The sequence below is a fragment of the Thalassophryne amazonica genome, chromosome 9 (assembly GCF_902500255.1).
Source record: "Thalassophryne amazonica chromosome 9, fThaAma1.1, whole genome shotgun sequence".
Taxonomy (NCBI): Eukaryota; Metazoa; Chordata; class Actinopteri; order Batrachoidiformes; family Batrachoididae; genus Thalassophryne; species Thalassophryne amazonica.
In genome coordinates, this window is record NC_047111.1 from 68,752,629 (window position 1) to 68,771,396 (window position 18,768).

General features: G+C 40.0%; 2 protein-coding genes across 6 annotated transcripts in view; both read left to right on the forward strand.

Moving 5' to 3' along the window:
• synj1 (synaptojanin 1) overlaps nucleotides 1-6,396 on the forward strand; it is a 54,877-nt gene extending 48,481 nt beyond the window's left edge. For 4 of the 5 annotated variants that reach the window (XM_034178304.1, XM_034178307.1, XM_034178306.1 and 1 more), the window contains one exon: nucleotides 4,816-6,396. In XM_034178304.1, coding sequence (XP_034034195.1) covers nucleotides 4,816-5,757 — 942 coding nt within the window. In that variant the 3' untranslated portion in view covers nucleotides 5,758-6,396. The remainder of the gene's footprint in view (nucleotides 1-4,815) is intronic. The other variant, XM_034178308.1, reaches the window with a different exon arrangement.
• A 3,791-nt stretch (nucleotides 6,397-10,187) lies between these two features.
• On the forward strand, nucleotides 10,188-18,743 carry cfap298 (cilia and flagella associated protein 298). The gene is made up of 9 exons (XM_034178313.1): nucleotides 10,188-10,325; nucleotides 10,523-10,692; nucleotides 12,765-12,932; nucleotides 16,294-16,361; nucleotides 16,457-16,615; nucleotides 17,604-17,735; nucleotides 18,120-18,215; nucleotides 18,351-18,523; nucleotides 18,559-18,743. Exons 2-8 carry the CDS (start codon nucleotides 10,554-10,556, stop codon nucleotides 18,459-18,461), a joined length of 873 nt encoding a protein of 290 aa, XP_034034204.1. The 5' UTR covers nucleotides 10,188-10,325; nucleotides 10,523-10,553; the 3' UTR covers nucleotides 18,462-18,523; nucleotides 18,559-18,743.
• The last annotated feature ends 25 nt before the right edge of the window (nucleotides 18,744-18,768 follow it).

Genomic DNA, 18,768 nt, shown 5'->3' on the forward strand with positions numbered 1-18,768 from the left:
ATTTCAAATGGCAACTTCCTGGCTTTAAGAAACACTATAAGAAATCAGGAAAAAAAAATTGTGGCAGTCAGTAACAGTTACTTTTTTAGACCAAGCAGAGGGAAAAAAATATGGAATCACTCAATTCTGAGGAAAAAAATTATGGAATCATGAAAAACAAAAGAACGCTCATCACTAGTATTTTGTTGCACCACCTCTGGCTTTTATAACAGCTTGCAGTCTCTGAGGCATGGACTTAATGAGTGACAGACAGTACTCTTCATCAGTCTGGCTCCAACTTTCTCTGATTGCTGTTGCCAGATCAGCTTTGCAGGTTGGAGCCTTGTCATGGACCATTTTCTTCAACTTCCACCAAAGATTTTCAATTGGATTAAGATCTGGACTATTTGCAGGCCATGACATTGACCTTATGTGTCTTTTTGCAAGGAATGTTTTCACAGTTTTTGCTCTATGGCAAGATGCATTATCATCTTGAAAAATGATTTCATCATCCCCAAACATCCTTTCAATTGATGGGATAAGAAAAGTGTCCAAAATACCAACGTAAACTTGTGCATTTATTGATGATGTGATGACAGCCATCTCCCCAGTGCCTTTACCTGACATGCAGCCCCATATCATCAATGACTGTGGAAATTTACATGTTCTCTTCAGGCAGTCATCTTTATAAATCTCATTGGAACGGCACCAAACAAAAGTTCCAGCATCATCACCTTGCCCAATGCAGATTCGAGATTCATCACTGAATAGGACTTTCATCCAGTCATCCACAGTCCACGATTGCGTTTCCTTAGTCCATTGTAACCTTGTTTTTTTCTGTTTAGGTGTTAATGATGGCTTTCGTTTAGCTTTTCTGTATGTAAATCCCATTTCCTTTAGGCGGTTTCTTACAGTTCGGTCACAGACGTTGACTCCAGTTTCCTCCCATTCGTTCCTCATTTGTTTTGTTGTGCATTTTTTATTTTTAAGACATATTGCTTTAAGTTTTCTGTCTTGATGCTTTGATGTCTTCCTTGGTCTACCAGTATGTTTGCCTTTAACAACTTTCCCATGTTGTTTGTATTTGGTCCAGAGTTTAGACACAGCTGACTGTGAACAACCAACATCTTTTGCAACATTGCGTGATGATTTACCCTCTTTTAAGAGTTTGATAATCCTCTCCTTTGTTTCAATTGACATCTCTCGTGTTGGAGCCATAATTCATGTCAGTCCACTTGGTGCAACAGCTCTCCAATGTGTGATCACTCCTTTTTAGATGCAGACTAGCGAGCAGATCTGAATTGATGCAGGTGTTAGTTTTGGGGATGAAAACTTACAGGGTGATTCCATAATTTATTCCTCAGAATTGAGTGAGTCCATATTTTTTTCCCTCTGCTTGGTCTAAAAAAGTAACCGTTACTGACTGCCACAATTATTTTTCCTGATTTCTTATAGTGTTTCTTAAAGCCAGAAAGTTGCCATTTGAAATGACTTTAGTTTTGTGTCATGTCTGTGATCTGCTTTTTTTCTACAAAATTAAACAACTGAATGAACATCCTCCGAGGCCGGTGATTCCATAATTTTTGCCAGGGGTTGTAATTCCAAAGTTTACTTAAGTGTGATGTTGTGTTATGATGACTCATTTTTAATCAATCAATCAATTTTATTTATATAGCACCAAATTACAACAAACAGTTGCCCCAAGGCACTTTATATTGTAAGGCAAGGCCATACAATAATTACAGAAAAACCCCAACGGTCAAAACGACCCCCTGTGAGCAAGCACTTGGCGACAGTGGGAAGGAAAAACTCCCTTTTAACAGGAAGAAACCTCCAGCAGAACCAGGCTCAGGGAGGGGCAGTCTTCTGCTGGGACTGGTTGGGGCTGAGGGAGCCCCAACCAGCCCCAACCTTTTTAAGTGAAAACTGTTCATTTTGATGCACTCACGGTAAAAGCTGCAGCTCTGTGAAGGTTTCTGTGCACCTGCGTGGCCATGAGTCATAGACACAGACTGTTAATAACCATTAATTATGAGTGTTATCAATAAAATCTAAAAAAAAAATACATCTGCTGCCGGTGGAAAAACTGTCTTGGAGATATTCCTTTTCGCAGCAAGCTGAGAGGGGCAACAAGCAGCAGCAGCGCAAACAGGCACACGCACATTCCAGTTCCTCAAAGCAAAAAAAAAAAAAAAAAAATTGCGACAAAACACAATAAAAGGGGGAAAGTGTTGAACATGCCAGACTCACCGTGTTATATTGTTTTCCAAATGTAAACTACACATGAACAAAAAAGTGCGCGCGCGAAGCTGACTCCAGCCTCTCTCACGATCATGCCACATTAAATAATGTCCATTAATTCTTGGAAATGATGTATTCTGACTTTTTCCAATGTACAAATCCATCACTGTGTCCAGGTAGTCTGTTTAAAAACAGTGTCAGATGTCCCACATCCATGTACACAGCTTCAGTAAACAGCACATCTCCACACTTTAGGCTCCAAAATCCAACACTGAAAAAGTTGAGTTTCAGGGTGAAGCATGTCATCTCCTCTCTGTAAATCCGAGCCATCACGTTTGAACACCAGGTCAAAAGCTTCGTTTTCGGACGGAGCATGTTAACCCCCAAAATGTGAATCAGCTGTAAATCATGAATTATCCGCAAACTGTTAATTAAAAAATGTGAAAAAATATCTCCAAAAACTTTTCAGTTTAAGTAGTTTATGGGTTTCAGTTTACTGCTCAATTACTGCAGGAAATCTTGATCGCAATCCCGATCAACTGCAATTTTTTTTTTTTTTTTGGCGGGGGTCACTGTAGCCTTTGGAGGTGATCTGAGCAGCTCTCTATGGTGTCAAGCGCCCGGTAACGCTGGGTATGTCCCGCTCCAGAGACGGTGTCAGGTGAGGAGTTTGACTGGGACGGTCCACCTGTCAAACAGTAAGGTAAGTGTCAAACTCACAGAGGACAGAAACCTCCCCCTCCAGTAAATGGCTCAATAATCTTAAGAGAAACGTTGTAGAAAAACAAACACTAGTTTTTAACAGCAGGAAGGTCTACAATGAGCTACAACCTTATTTTTATCCATATGAGCTGTCATCTGAGCTGGAAAAATAAAATTGATCTGAACAAGCAGACGGCAGAGAAACGGAAGCGTAGGCATCGTCTACAATGTGCCACAACAAGACACCAGAAAAATGTACAATAAATTCAGTTGTGATGTCACCAAGTTCACTGAACACATCAGTGGTCTCCTGCTGGTTATACTCCAGCACTCAGTTTGGGGAAAATATCATTGTGAAAAACTTTGGAGATTTATTTTTATTGTTTAAATTTTCAATAGTGTCAAATGTTATAGATTGCAGTGACACAAAATTTACTGCACATATCAGTGGGGTCCTGCTGGTTATACTACAGCACTCAGTTTGGAAAAATGTGCAAAAATTGCATTTTAGTGATTTTTTTTTTTTTTTATCAGTAAATTAAGTCAGAAAATGAGCAATAAAATTCACTAAAATTAAATTTTTGCACATTTTTCCACACTGAGTGCTGTAGTATAACCAGCAGGAGACCAGTGAATTCAGTGACATCACACCTGAATTTATTGAGTATTTTTCTGGTGTCTCTTTTCATTTTTGCACTTTGTAGACGGCCTCTACGCTTCCATTTCTCCGCCACCTGTTCATTCAGATCAATATTATTTTTCCAGCTCAGATGACAGCTCATACGGATAAAAATAAGGTTGTAGCTTGTCTACCTTCCTGAGGTTAGAAACTAGTGGTGTTTGTTTTTTTATAATGTCAAGATTATTGAGCTGTTTACCGGAGGGGGAGGTTTCTGTCCTCTGTGAGTTTGACAGGTAGACCTTCCCAGTCAAACTCCTCACCAAAAAAAAAAAAAAAAATAATAATAATTTGTGGTGATAGGGTTTGCGATCAAGATTTCTTGCAGTAATTATATTGCTGAGTGAAACGTTTACCTGCTAACGCTCAGAAAGAAAGGAATAAAATACATCAGCGATCACTAATTATTAGCACATATGTGGAGAGACACTTACAATCATGAGTACTTTTATGTTGTCTTACTAACTGGGACGTTAAAAAACGTGAGACACGTCCTTTAAGCGATGTTTTCAAAATGTCGACAAAACACCATATTGAGATGAATTTCCATTGATTGATGGAATGTGACTGCTGGGTTTTGTCCACTTATAATAACTGTCATTCTTATTGTGATGGCGACTGATGGGTAAGTCTGGCTAAGTATTGCTATAACATCATGTCTTATAACGTTAAACAAGTTTTTTGTGTTTTCCTCCATCCACATGTACCACACCATGCATTTTAGGATGTCATAACTCGTTCTGTATGTCATGTGACCTGTAATAGCGAAAAAAGTCTTTCACATTGTAGTTTTGCGAAATAAGGCTTTTTCAGATTGCCTGAAAAACCACCTTGTGAGCATTTTTTGAATGTGATATTTGAGGGATGTTTTTTTTTTTTTTTTACATGCATGTTTTAAATGCATTACATCAAATTGTACAGTTTGGGGTGATGGAAACCCACCTGGTGAATTCATTTAAATTTAATGTGCGGGTTTGTAGAAATTACCTTTTATTCTGAAAAAATGAACACAAATATTCTGTGTCCATGAGTTAATTGATTTTTCTTTGTCACTTATGCTGTTATTTTAATTTTATGGCATGTTAGCAGCTGATATGCTGTATTTGAGTGTAAACAGTGAAATAATGCTTTACTGCTATTAATTCATTCATATTTTCACGTCGTATTTCTTGTGACTGTTTTTTTTTTTTTTTTTTTTTTTTTTTCTTCCTTAGACAAATGGACTGAATGGAATCCAAAGAGAAGCACAGTTGAAGCCTGACCCCTTCCACACACTCGCATCTGACTTCATCTCATCTTCCTGGCACACCACCCAGTCGCTGACCAGAGGCTCCTCGCTGCACGATCCTCCCTCCGTTCCTGCAGCTACACTTTCCCTCAGCACTCTCCCGACATCCTTCTCTGTCCATTCCCCCGCTCTTGCAGACTTGCAGCAATTTGATTCCGTATCTTCAGTTTCCACCCAGGCACCTTTTGCTCCCTCATTACTCCCTCCTCCTTCAATCCCTGGACGTAGTCGCTCACAAGAGACACTGCGTGCCTCCCCAAACCCCATTCTGGCCAACCCAGTGCCACCCAGACCAAGCAGCACCAATCCCTTCACAGGCCCACATGTACAGCAACAGCATCGCTCACTCACCCCCGATTTCAGCATCCAGCGGCCAAGCCCGGCACTGACCCTTCACAGGACCACTTCTACTCTGACTCAGCCTCTCATCCCCACTCCTGCTTCAATCCCGGCCCCTGTCTCTGCACCCACCTCCAAGATCCAGGGAACCATATCTCTGTTTGGACCATCACCCGCTCCTATGTTCCCTGAGGCCCTTGTTCCGTCTCCTGCCCTTGCACCCTGCCCCCAGCCTTCTGCCCCAGGCAGGAAACCAACCCAACAGTGGGTCACATTTGATGACGATTTGGATTTCCCTCTTTCAGCAAAGACACCACAGGCCCCAATCTTCCCTTCCAAAATCCCCATGTCTCAAACTCAGTCTTCCCAACCTGGGTTTGTCTCAGAGCCTGACTGGTTGTCGTCATCCTCTTCGGTGTTCCAAACTCTTCCTCCTCCTATCCCAACAAGAACTGCAACCAGTAACTCGAAGGTTCCAGAGGCACCCAGTGACAGCTTCTTGTTCCATACAGAGTCGACAGAGCGATAGAATGACCCTTGATATGGACAGGGCACATCCAGATATTTATAGATTATCGATAATGTGTATATGTGTGTATGTACAAACAGGCAGCATTTACAGTACACACTACCACCCTTCCAAATCTTAGAGGATTTATATCTCAATCTACTGAGAGGTAACATGAAAACTGTTTTAACTTTACGATGGACCTGTTTGCTTGTTCCCTAAAATTACAATTATTTTATTATGGATAGTTTTGATGTTTATTTATGATAGCAAACACATGCCTGTGTCTTTGGTATATGGTTATATAAGGTATATGTAGACACACACAAATCCATGTGTGTGTGTGATCTCTTGTGCAATATGAAACCATGTGTGGCCACGTAGCACACTACATGCGCCCGCAGGTTTTCACTTTGACACTCAATTCATTCATGGACAGATAAGCAGTATGTCATTCTTGGACAGCAACAGCTGCTACTTTTCAGGACGCATTCCGATATTGTAGAAGGTTTTGCAGGTGTTACATGCACCCCCAAAATATCTGCTGTGATGAGAGGTGATTTAATTTGCATAGTGTAGAGGTTAAATTTTTTAAAATCTTATTTTACTTTTCATGTGCGAGTCACTGATCATAACTCACATTTTTGCACTTGCTTTTTTTTTTTAATGAATGTACGTCATGTGGCACTGGGTGTCGGCATTCCCCCATGGCCTCATGAATAAGAACAGCAGGGGTCGGTGTCATAGTTAGTCAGTTTGTTGATGCTGATGCTCTGTAATATTTTGCAGAGCCCGATTGATATATATATATATATATATATATATATGTATATTGGTGACTGATACCGATATTATAGGTTAACAAAATTATAACACTGATATATCCGCTGATCAATACATTAAAAATACATTTCATTATCAAACCCTTGATTGGTGTTGCATCGCTCAGCATTTGCAACGTATATTTTGACATATCCTATCAGCATCATAGCAACTACTTCTCTCTTGTTGCTGTAAAACGCCCACTCTCATTGGAAATGAATGATAGCTGATTGCTTTGCCTGAGTCTGTTGTAGCTAACGTGACCAAGGTGTGATGGGTGCCCCAGCATTGTAAACAATGCTGTCAGTGCGCCCTCTGCTGGACAAACTACATTATGACACCATTTCCAACAGCCAAAGTGTATTCTGCGTTATTAAGCAAAATAAAAGTTTTGTTATGTTCATTCAAGGCTAATAATGGCTGATATCATCAGTCGGGCTCTAATATTTTGTTAATCTGATCATGGCAGCGTTTTGTTGTTTCCTCTGTTCTATCTACACGTTTGGTCTACAGGCTGTTACGCTTGTCTGATTTTATAGCTCTGCATCGAGATCTATACAGTGATTATGTGTGTGAATGTATGTTTTTATCAGAGCTCCTTGCTAAATGTGCCCGTGTGTGTGTTTGTGGTGGCCATATCAATGGTTTGCACAAAGTAACTGACATGCACTGAAATACTGTGTGTGCCGCCGTGGCTGTGCTATTAGCAGGAATACTTGTGGATAGAAGGTATGAGAATTTTATTTTTTTAAATATTGTTTCACGCTTCCACCTCTAATAGTGTCTTAAACCTTGTTGATTTCCCGCAAGTGTGTTGGAAGTTCAGAGAATGTGGCGTACATGTGTCGCGTCATTCTGACCGTAGTGAGATCTGGATCTGTGGACATGCTGTTCACAATAAGGTCCACTTTAAAAAAACAAATTTTGTTTATAGCAACAAGTGTACTTTTAATTTAAAAATAAAACCTGCTCTACATTTATTATCGATATTGTGGTGAGATGTGTTGTGACGTGTTTGCAGTGCACCTTGTCTCGTCATTTTTGAGTTGTGAGTGTGAGCGCAGAGGACTATCCCCTCCCAGCAGCAAATGATCACTGCTGTCGTCTCTGTAACCGTATTTCTGCTTTTCCACCCAGATGTGTCCAGAGGCAATTCTGTATGTGAAAATGTCTGCAGTACAATCAAGACAAAGCAGTTTTTGTTCACAAAAGCAACCAACACTTGAATGAGAATTGACCCTTTAACTCCCACTAATAGAATTTCTCTATCACCGTGATTGAAGTTAAGCACTCGGTGACTTAGCATATAGCGTAGCCATCAGATACAGTAGCTTTTACCACTTGACTGACTGTGTGTTCTGCAGTGTGGACCAACATTCCAGAAAGCATTTTGTGATTTGTTGTCTCACCCGCAGATTTGTGAAGCTTTGGGTGACAAAATCCTCAGTGATGTCATCAGAATCACAAATGGATATATAACATGTAACTGTATCTTCCAGTATTTCTCGCCAAATGTTGCTGATTTCTTAACCATTCCTCACATGTGGTACTGTCAGTATTTCTTTTTACTGCCTATAGTACTTCACTCTTTGATTGCTGTTTACTTTTACAGACTATGCCGAATCATGGTTTTGCAGAAGGACTTGTGAGAATCCATTCCTTCAATGCCAGCTGGCTAATCAGATGTCATTCCCTCCAACATTCGAAAGTTGTACAATCTGAAATGTTTTGTCTTAAAAGCAGTATGGAGGTTAAAACAGACATGTAAGAAAGTGTCAGCTAAACATTGCTTCAGTCCTGTGTTAAAACACGATGTGAAATGTTTTAAATAATCATTATTCACTGCACTATAAGCAGGAGATATGTAAGCAAGGAGAACTTTTTCTTTGCTTACATGCACAAGTTGGAGTTGATATCTCTAAAATGCATTTACTATTAGCCAACTATGTGGAATAAGTACTGTGTCTGCATTAACAGTAGTGGACTAGTCAGCGCTTCGTGTCATGTAATGTTGACCATAAGTTTTTATAGGAAACGAAACTGCTAATTTTGTGACGTTGGTGTCCCTTTTTATGACTGTTCATGGTAAACAAGAGTCTGTGTTGTTGAACATATTATGTATGTGTTAAAACATGAAGCTGCACTTCCTGTTGCTATTCAAAGATCCATAATTTAAGCGCAGAGCTGATGGCACATTTATGTATGATGCAGTTTATGTTGTATGTATGCAAAAATAAATGTGAGTTTACCGGAGTAGTGTGTGTGGGGTTTTTTTTTTCCCGTCTGGTTTGTATACGTATTTAACTGGGTTGCACATCCACTACAGTTATACTTTTACCTGAGTTAGTCCTGTACATTGATCCAGATTTTTCATTTTATTTCTGGACATTTATAGCCTCATAAATCATGAAGTTACTTTGCAGATGGCTAAATATTAAGGCTTTTACCTACAGTAATGACAGCAATAACTGGGTATTGGGCATGTTTGTGGAAACCAGCTGTTTAGATACCTCATGAGGAAAAGTTTACCAAACCCGACGTTGCAGATGGTGCTGTGATCTTTGTCGACCCAACAGATTTTTCTTCACAAACGCCTGAGTCTTTCCTTACTGTTGCCTGCAAGATTGCCCAGGGGGTTGGTAAAGTTAGACCTTACCCTTGAGCACCTTGAGGTGACTTATGTTGTGATTTGTCACATTATAAGTTCTGGTAGCAACACTTCAGAAGCTGAGTGAGTTAGATTGTCTGGGTTTGTGATCATCATGGATCAAGCCTAAGATCCAGGCTTTCAATGGCCCACTGGTCAGAAGTTCATTTCATAGCAGTGAAAGTGTCGAAACACACCTCAGTAGTGACATTTGTGTCTCCGGGTCGTTAGTGTTTGAGATCAAGAAACACCTGGGAAGAGTTTACAGAGTCATGAGGTCTCCAGAGACAGCAGTGTTTGGCCATGCCTATACATTTGCAGGAGAATGAAGGCCCAAGTCTTTAGGGGTCGTTCCTCTCTTATGGTATGGCTGTGAGACTTAGACACTAACCAGTGACCTTATGCTATGATTGGATGTCTTTAGTACCAAGAGTCAAGTTCCTTGGATACCACTGAGAAGACTTTTCCAACTTTGGTAGGCTCAGATGAAGTGTACCACTTGCATTGTGAGCGAATGTCAGCTACAACACTGGCCTCGCTGTGTGCCTCAGGACTGAGGACCCCAGCAACTGGAAAAAGCCAAGTAGACATGGCAATAAGACACGAGGGACATTGAGGGGTGGAAATGCACAGGCTGTCTGCCTCGGTGGTTGCCATCCAGGACCCAAGTATTGTGTTGGATGCTGCCTGCTCCAAGACCTAACCTGATACGTGTACAATGTTAGAATACTGAAACACCAGCATCATACTGAATTAGTTGTATGAATAAATGAGAATTGTTTTTTTAACTGCACTAATTTTCACATGGGTGCCAAAGCATATGTTACAGCGTTATGTATATTTTATTTTGGCTATAAATACTTCTCCCTCGTACTGTTTAATCTGTGTTTAGTCTGATCATTTGAAGACGTAAAAGGAGGCACACAACGTTTCTACTGTTTGCCTCTAGAGGGCAGTAAGTAAAACATTCATTTCACCTATCGTGAAAGCTCGCGAGAACACCTCTGGACTGCTGGATCCTCGTGTGAAATATATTTGCTTTAATTTTATTGTCTGTAACGATATCCAGGCTGTAATTAAAGTGTGAGCCTAATCTGAACAGTGTCTGTTTTCAGCGCAGGTATGAGTTATTGTTTTAATGTAACATATTTATGCTAAACGAATGAAAAATCAAACAAGCTAAATGCTAACTAATGGGTTCGATCCATTACTGTTGCTATGGTTACCTTGTTTCGCCTGGAGACCCTGGTTGTCTTCTTGTTGCGGTTTCGAACTCCGTTTAACTTTGACCTGTGGTCTTCTGTTTTTTCTCTTTAGGGAGTAAAGGAGCAGCGAGGTGTTGTGTGAGATGGTGCAGCTGCACGTGAAGCGAGGAGATGAGAGCCAGTTTCTTTTTAACACCACAACAGAAGAACCTCTGGAGACTCTGATCCAGCAGATCTCAGCCATTTACAACGGCAGGCTCAAAGTGGACAGAATATGTTCAGGTGAACAGGATATACTTGATGCTTCTTTTATGAAATAATATTGTACTTTACCACCTGAAAGGGGAAGATAAAAGGCTCCACTCACATTTCTGATTGCTAGTAAAATAAAATGGAAGGAGGGCATAACTTCACCACAAGAAGTTATGCCCTACATTAGTTGATTACTGCGGAAATACTGAAGCTCTCGATTAACAGTTTATCCATTTTAAAAAGTTTAATCGGTCTAATAAGTAGCTACAGTCGAAAGAAAGAAAGGTATCAGAGGGCTGAATCCATGTTCTGCATTCTGTACACCATGATATAAATGTACAAGTAAATATACATATGTCTATAATGGTTTTTTTTACTTGTGTTTGACTTATTTATGTGACTTCATTATGAAGTCTTTTATACCAATCACAAATATTTTGGTGTTCAATATATGGTTTAGGTCATGCATCTAGGTGTCTTGGTTTTTGTGATATACAAAAAAAGGTGTTTTTCAAAGCATGTTTTCTTTGACCTTTCACCAAACTACTCCAGAATCTAATCATCTTTCGATATCTATCCAAGTAATATTCCCACCAAGTTTGAAGGAAATTCAACCAGGCATTTTTCAATGATTTTGTCCACAGACACACACACACACACACATGCCAGTGAAAATAGTACCTTGCCATCACCGCTTTGCCAGCATGCATTGTAACATGGGATAGTTGTGGTGAAGCAACCATTACTGGGTTGAACTGAATCATTCACATATAATTCACACTCATAATCCAGAAAAAAAATTGAAGGCATGCACAGACAGAACAGGAAGGGCACATCCAGGCTGGACAAACTCATCATGCGGGCTGGCTCCATGGTTAGCATGAAACTGGACTCTCTCGTGACGATGGCAGAGAAGAGAACACCGGACAAACTGCTGGTCATTATGGATGTTGCCAGTCACCCTCTGCACACCGTCATCAGCAACCAGTGTCTGAAACCATCATCTTCAGCCACAGACTGCTCCTTCCCAAGTACAGGACCAACAGACTGAAACACTCCTTTATCCCTCAGTCCATCAGACTGTACAACTCCTCACTCAGGGGGAGGAGGAGTAACAGGAAGACAGAGGATGGGAAGGAGAGGAGCAGTAGTAGCCAGTAAACCAGTAGTGATCAGTATGTCTGGTATTTATAGTTATATCTGCATTTTTTTTTCATTTTTGATGCTCTGTGCTTCTTACCCTGTGTGCTGCTATACAATGCTGCTAGAACCTCATTTTCCCTGGAGGAGGCTTCCCAAGGGATTAATAAAATTCTATCTAATTGAATGTTCTGTATGGGTCAAAGGTTCATAGGATGGGGAAACCTAGTCTATAGTAGATCCAGAAAGTATTTGCCACGCCTCACTTTTTCCAAATTTTTTAATGTTACAGCTGTTTTTTTTGTTTGTTTGTTTTGTTTTTTTTGTTGTTGTTTGTTTTGATTTTTGCTAATTTATTAAAGATAAATTAAGAAATCACATGTACATAATTATTCACAGCCTTTGCCATGAAGCTCAGAATTGAGCTCAGGTGCATCCTGTTTCCACTGATCATCCTTGAGATGTTTCTACAGCTTAATTGGAGTCCACCTGGGGTAAATTCAGTTGATTGGACATGATTTGGAAAGGCACACAGCTGTCTACATATAAGGTCCCTCAGCTGACAGTGCATGTCAGAGGACAACCAAGCAAGAAGTCTCTTGTGCAACGTATCTACTGAAAATTCACGTTTGTTATTAATAATACTAAATATAATGGGAGCATGCGCTGGTGTCCCGCGCTGCTACAGCAACTACACCACAAAACTTATCATTTCCCAGATGACAACCATCCAGGCAAACAGTTCTGTTTGGGTTATTGTAAAATTATTAACTTTTGGTTTTTGGACAGTTAGTTCAACAAAAAATGGGTATTAATCGGTGTTGTCTTGGACTCTGGGAAATTAAAATGGACTCAAATATGACATTTCATGGATTAAATATACTATTTACTACTATATTACTGTTAATTTAAATATTATTTTGTACTCCTTCTCATCTCATCTCATCATTCTGTACCCTCAGAAATCCAAGAGCTGGCAGATCATGGTGTCACACTGCCACCCAACATGCAGGGACTGACAGAGGACCAGATTGTGGATCTGAAACTGAAAGATGAATGGGAGGACAAGTGTGTACCCAACGGAGGGAGCGTATTCAAAAAAGATGAGATAGGCAGGAGAAATGGACATGGTGAGTGTCTGACTTTTGACAGTTGGATACAACATTCTGGAACACGAGGCTGACACCCTCTGCACGCTCATCATGTCTTTGATGAAACTGTAGCTTTGAACTGTTAACTGTGATAGGTGGGGACAATTGTAGAGTGCATTTTTTAGATTTTATATATATATCTTTTGTGCATCTTTTATATTATATTATCAATTGTACTGATATTTCAATATGCTGATAATGTATGTACAGTAGTGTTCAGAATAGTAGTAGCTTTGTGACTAAAAAGATTAATCCAGGTTTTGAGTATATTTCTTATTGTTACATGGGAAAAAGGTACCAGTAGATTCTCACAAATCCAACAAGATCAAACATTCATGATATGCACACTCTTAAGTCTATGAAATTGGGCTATTAGTAAAAAAAAAAAAAAAGTAGAAAAGGGGTGTTCACAATAATAGTAGCATCTGCTGTGCAATCCTGTGAATCACTAAACTAGTATTTAGTTGTATAACCACATTTTTTCATGATTTCTTCACATCTGCGAGGCATTAATTTTGTTGGTTTGGAACCAAGATTTTGCTCGTTTGCTTGGGTCATTGTCTTGTTGAAACACCCATTTCAAGGGCATGTCCTCTTCAGCATAAGGCAACATGACCTCTTCAAGTATTTTGACATATCCAAACTGATCCATGATACCTGGTATGCGATATATAGGCCCAACACCATAGTAGGAGAAACATGCCCATATTATGATGCTTGCACCACCATGCCTCACTGTCTTCACTGTGAACTGTGGCTTGAATTCAGAGTTTGGGGGTTGTCTCACAAACTGTCTGTGGCCCTTGGACCCAAAAAGAACAATTTTACTCTCATCAGTCCACAAAATATTCCTCCATTTCTCTTTAGGCCAGTTGATGTGTTCTTTGGCAAATTGTAACCTCTTCTGCACGTCTTTTATTTAACAGAGGGACTTTGCGGGGGATTCTTGCAATTAAATTAGCTTCACACAGGCGTCTTCTAACTGTCACAGCTCTTACAGGTAACTCCAGACCGTCTTTGATCATCCTGGAGCTGATCAATGCGTGAGCCTTTGCCATTCTGGTTATTCTTCTATCCATTTTGATGGTTGTTTTCCGTTTTCTTCCACACGTCTCTGGTTTTTGTGTCCATTTTAAAGCATTGGAGATCATTGTAGATGAACGGCCTATAATTTTTGCACCTGCATATAAGTTTTCCCCTCTCCAATCAACTTTTTAATCAAACTATGCTGTTCTTCTGAACAGTGTCTTGAACGTCCCATTTTCCTCAGGCTTTCAAAGAGAAAAGCATGTTCAGCAGGTGCTGGCTTCATCCTTAAATAAGGGACACCCGATTCACACCTGTTTGTTCCACAAAATTGACAAACTCACTGACTGAATGCCACACTACTACAAACCCTGGCAAAAAATATGGAATCACCGGCCTCGGAGGATGTTCATTCAGTTGTTTAATTTTGTAGAAAAAAAGCAGATCACAGACATGACACAAAACTAAATTCATTTCAAATGGCAACTTTCTGGCTTTATGAAACACTATAAGAAATCAGGAAAAATATTTGTGGCAGTCAGTAACGGTTACTTTTTTAGACCAAGCAGAGGGGAAAAAAAATATGGACTCACTCAATTCTGAGGAATAAATTATGGAATCACCTTGTAAATTTTCATCCCCAAAACTAACACCTGCATCAAATCAGATCTGCTCGTTAGTTTGCATATAAAAAGGAGTGATCACACCTTGGAGAGCTGTTGCACCAAATGGACTGACATGAATCATGGCTCCAACACGACAGATGTCAATTGAAACAAAGGAGAGGATTATCAAACTCTTAAAAGAGGGTAAATCATCACGCAATGTTGCAAAAGATGTTGGTTGTTCACAGTCAGCTGTGTCTAAACTCTGGACCAAATACAAACAACATGGGAAGGTTGTTAAAGGCAAACATACTGGTAGACCAAGGAAGACATCAAAGCGTCAAGACAGAAAACTTAAAGCAATATGTCTCAAAAATCGAAAATGCACAACAAAACAAATGAGGAACGAATGGGAGGAAACTGGAGTCAATGTCTGTGACCGAACTGTAAGAAACCGCCTAAAGGAAATGGGTTTTACATACAGAAAAGCTAAACGAAAGCCATCATTAACACCTAAACAGAAAAAAACAAGGTTACAATGGGCTAAGGAAAAGCAATCATGGACTGTGGATGACTGGATGAAAGTCATATTCAGTGATGAATCTCGAATGATATGGGGCTGCATGTCAGGTAAAGGCACTGGGGAGATGGCTGTCATTACATCATCAATAAATGCACAAGTTTACATTGATATTTTGGACACTTTTCTTATCCCATCAGTTGAAAGGATGTTTTGGGATGATGAAATCATTTTTCAAGATAATAATGCATCTTGCCATAGAGCAAAAACTGTGGAAACATTCCTTGCAAAAAGACACATAGGGTCAATGTCATGGCCTGCAAATAGTCCGGATCTTAATCCAATTGAAAATCTTTGGTGGAAGTTGAAGAAAATGGTCCATGACAAGGCTCCAACTGCAAAGCTGATCTGGCAACAGCAATCAGAGAAAGTTGGAGCCAAATTGATGAAGAGTACTGTTTATCACTCATTAAGTCCATGCCTTAGAGACTGCAAGCTGTTATAAAAGCCAGAGGTGGTGCCACAAAATACTAGTGATGAGTTGGAGCGTTCTTTTGTTTTTCATGATTCCATAATTTTTTCCTCAGAATTGAGTGATTCCATATTTTTTTCCCTCTGCTTGGTCTAAAAAAGTACTGACTGACTGCTACAATTTTTTTTCCTGATTTCTTATAGCGTTTCTTAAAGCCAGAAAGTTGCCATTTGAAATGACTTTAGTTTTGTGTCATGTCTGTGATCTGCTTTTTTTCTACAAAATTAAACAACTGAATGAACACCGAGGCCGGTGATTCCATAATTTTTGCCAGAGGTTGTATTATTGTGAACACCCCCTTTTCTACTTTTTTTTTACTAATAGCCCAATTTCATAGCCTTAAGAGTGTGCATATCATGAATGCTTGGTCTTGTTGGATTTGTGAGAATCTACTGAATCTACTGGTACCTTGTTTCCCATGTAACAATAAGAAATATACTCAAAACCTGGATTAATCTTTTTGGTCACATAGCACTACTATTATTCTGAACACTACTGTAGCTGCAGTGAATGACTGAGAAAGTATTAATGTTCTTTTAATTTGTAAGATCATATTCTTTCAGAATATTATTTTTTGTAGTGTGGCAACAGCAACAACAAAAAAAAAAAATCATTGTTCTGACAACTTAATAAATAAATCTTTATACCACCTACAAGCTCCAAACGACAAAATGAAAGAGGTGTTGAGGAAAACAGTGGAGGAGGTGATGGCCCTGATCTCCAAAGTAAGTATTGTAGCCAAAAATTAAATGATAATTCTACAGTTTATTTTGTTCAGAAACATCCACAGTTTTTGACTCAACCAGTCCTTCTCGTTTAGAAACAAGTTCAAGCGAATGTTTGTGTCACCATGGAGATGGTGAAGGAAGCTCTGGATCAGCTCAGGGGCGCGGTCATGATCGTCTATCCTATGGGGCTGCCGCCTCATGACCCAATCAGGCTGGAGTTTGAGAACCATGAAGATCTTTCAGGAACACAGGTAAAGCAGCTCAGCCTGCTGACATAAGCAAGTAGTAGAAACATGACATTAGCTTCCACTCAGCTAAACTGACTGGATCTCATCAGATGGTTTTAAAAGAGACTTTTTGCCTTTTAACCTTTATTATTTGGGGGGGAAATAAAGCAAGTATAATGATTAGTCAGGAGTAGTCTGGTGGGATAAGTTACATGCTGTCTGAACGGTGCCAATATTTCCTCTGTGTTGTGATTTAGTGTTTGAATTAAATCTACTCTAAAGTCACGATATATGGATGTGGAAAACACATTTTGCTCAACCACCTCTGTTGGTTCATGGTATTTAGGGCCGCACAATATCTTTCTACATTGTCATGTTCTCCCCGTGTCTGTGTGGGTTCCCTCCGGGTGCTCCAGCTTCCTCTCACATCTAAAGACATGCAGGTTAGGTGGATTGGAAACATTAAATTGTGCGTGCGGTTGTGAATGTGTTTGTTTATTTGTGGCTCTGTGACAGACTGGCATCCTGTCCAGGGTGCACCCCGCCTCACACCCTATGACTGTTGGGATAGGCTCCAGCCCTCCGTGACCCTTAATTGGATTAAACTGGTATAGAGAATGAATGAATGGATGGATGGATTCAGCTTCTCTGGTGTGAACACACTCATACAAACTCTGGTGGAGCCTGATGGGGCATCCAGAGCTCAATAAGCTCTTGATCTTCTTTAGTATTTAGGCTGGATGCAGATGCGTTGCATAAACATGTGAAAGTGTGCAAGCAACTCAACTGTAAAGATGTACATTGGGTCCAGTCAGGCTATAGTTTTCTTCTCGCTATAGTTTTTCTATCTCACTAATAAGTCCTGTCTTACATTGTACAGTGACTGGATGATGAATGGAGGTGTGGTTTGAAGTGTCACTCAAATTAATCCTTTGAAACATTCTTTATCTTCCCTGTTTGATGGCCTCTGTACCTGTCTTGTTCTCTGTCCGTCTGTCTTCTCCGACTTCAGGCATGTCTGCAGGTGTTGGCAGAAGAAGAGTGCCAGCTTTGGTGGGCTGCCAAAGAGCTGCAGAGAGGCAAGAAACTGCAGGACTACATTGGCAACAACGAGAAGACAAAGCTTGTAGTCAAAATCCAAAAGGTTCGAGTGCGGTCATGGTTCAGAGTTTTTGTTGTTTAAGTTGATAACCCTTTCAGACACACACATGAGCTGATCTGGAAGTAAAGTAAAATGTAAAGTGACACTCTGCTTGACCTGAGTAAGATTCAGGGATGGTCCATAAAACATTTTGCTTAAATATTACCTCAGTCATTATGACCAGTGATGTCTTACAAACCTAATCTTGCTGATTTGGCAGTGAAGTATGAATAAAGGACTGAACAGAGTGCAGCGCAGCAACACAGATCTGAAGCATGTCCAACGCTGATCGGATTGTATCCATGTCCAGTATACTATATAAGTCAAACATGAGGTTCCTTTGCGACAGCAGCTTAATGGTCCTTCATGTGTTGCATTTCTCTCCAGAAAGGCCAGGGGGCACCAGGGAGAGAGCCTCTGATCACTGAGGAGCAGCACAAACAGATGATGATGCATTACTACAGGAGGCAGGAGGAACTGAAGGTGAGCAAAAGGCCTCCAAGTCTGTCCCAGAAAGAATGAGCACCACATGACTCTTCCATGTACCGTTTTCATGAACCATGTTTTGGTTTGTTTGGGAGTGAGCCTTTAACTGTATCCTGGCAATCTGGTTTTCAGAAACTGGAGGAAGCTGATGATGACAGCTACCTGGACTCGGAGTGGTCAGACAGACAAGCCCTTAAAAGACATTTTCAAGGACTCACCAATATCAAATGGGGTCCAAGATAAAGTACTAGCAAGGACTGAAACTACTCTGATACCTTTGAACAGCTGTTCTGTCCTGATCCTCCACAGACTAGTTGGCCTTAAAAAAAAAAAAGAAGCCTGAAACCCCTTTCAAAGAAAATATGTACAACAGATGAATTTTTATTAATGAAAAACTCAAATCGAGCTTTGGATACACTGCGGTGGAAGTTACAGTGGAAGTGACAATGAGACCATTAAAGTGTCATTCATTGTATATCTTGTAAGTAAGCAGATTTAAAAATAATGTTAGAATGGACAAAAGTTGAACTTAAGCTTTGCTTCTTTTGAG

Coding starts and splice junctions, on each gene's coding strand:
- cfap298 (XM_034178313.1), top strand. CDS start 10,554: ATGGTGCAGCTGCACGTGAAGCGAGGAGATGAGAGCCAGTTTCTTTTT. Junction 10,693..12,764: donor AGTGGACAGAATATGTTCAG/GTGAACAGGATA, acceptor CTGTACCCTCAG/AAATCCAAGAGCTGGCAGAT. Junction 12,933..16,293: donor AGGCAGGAGAAATGGACATG/GTGAGTGTCTGA, acceptor ACCACCTACAAG/CTCCAAACGACAAAATGAAA.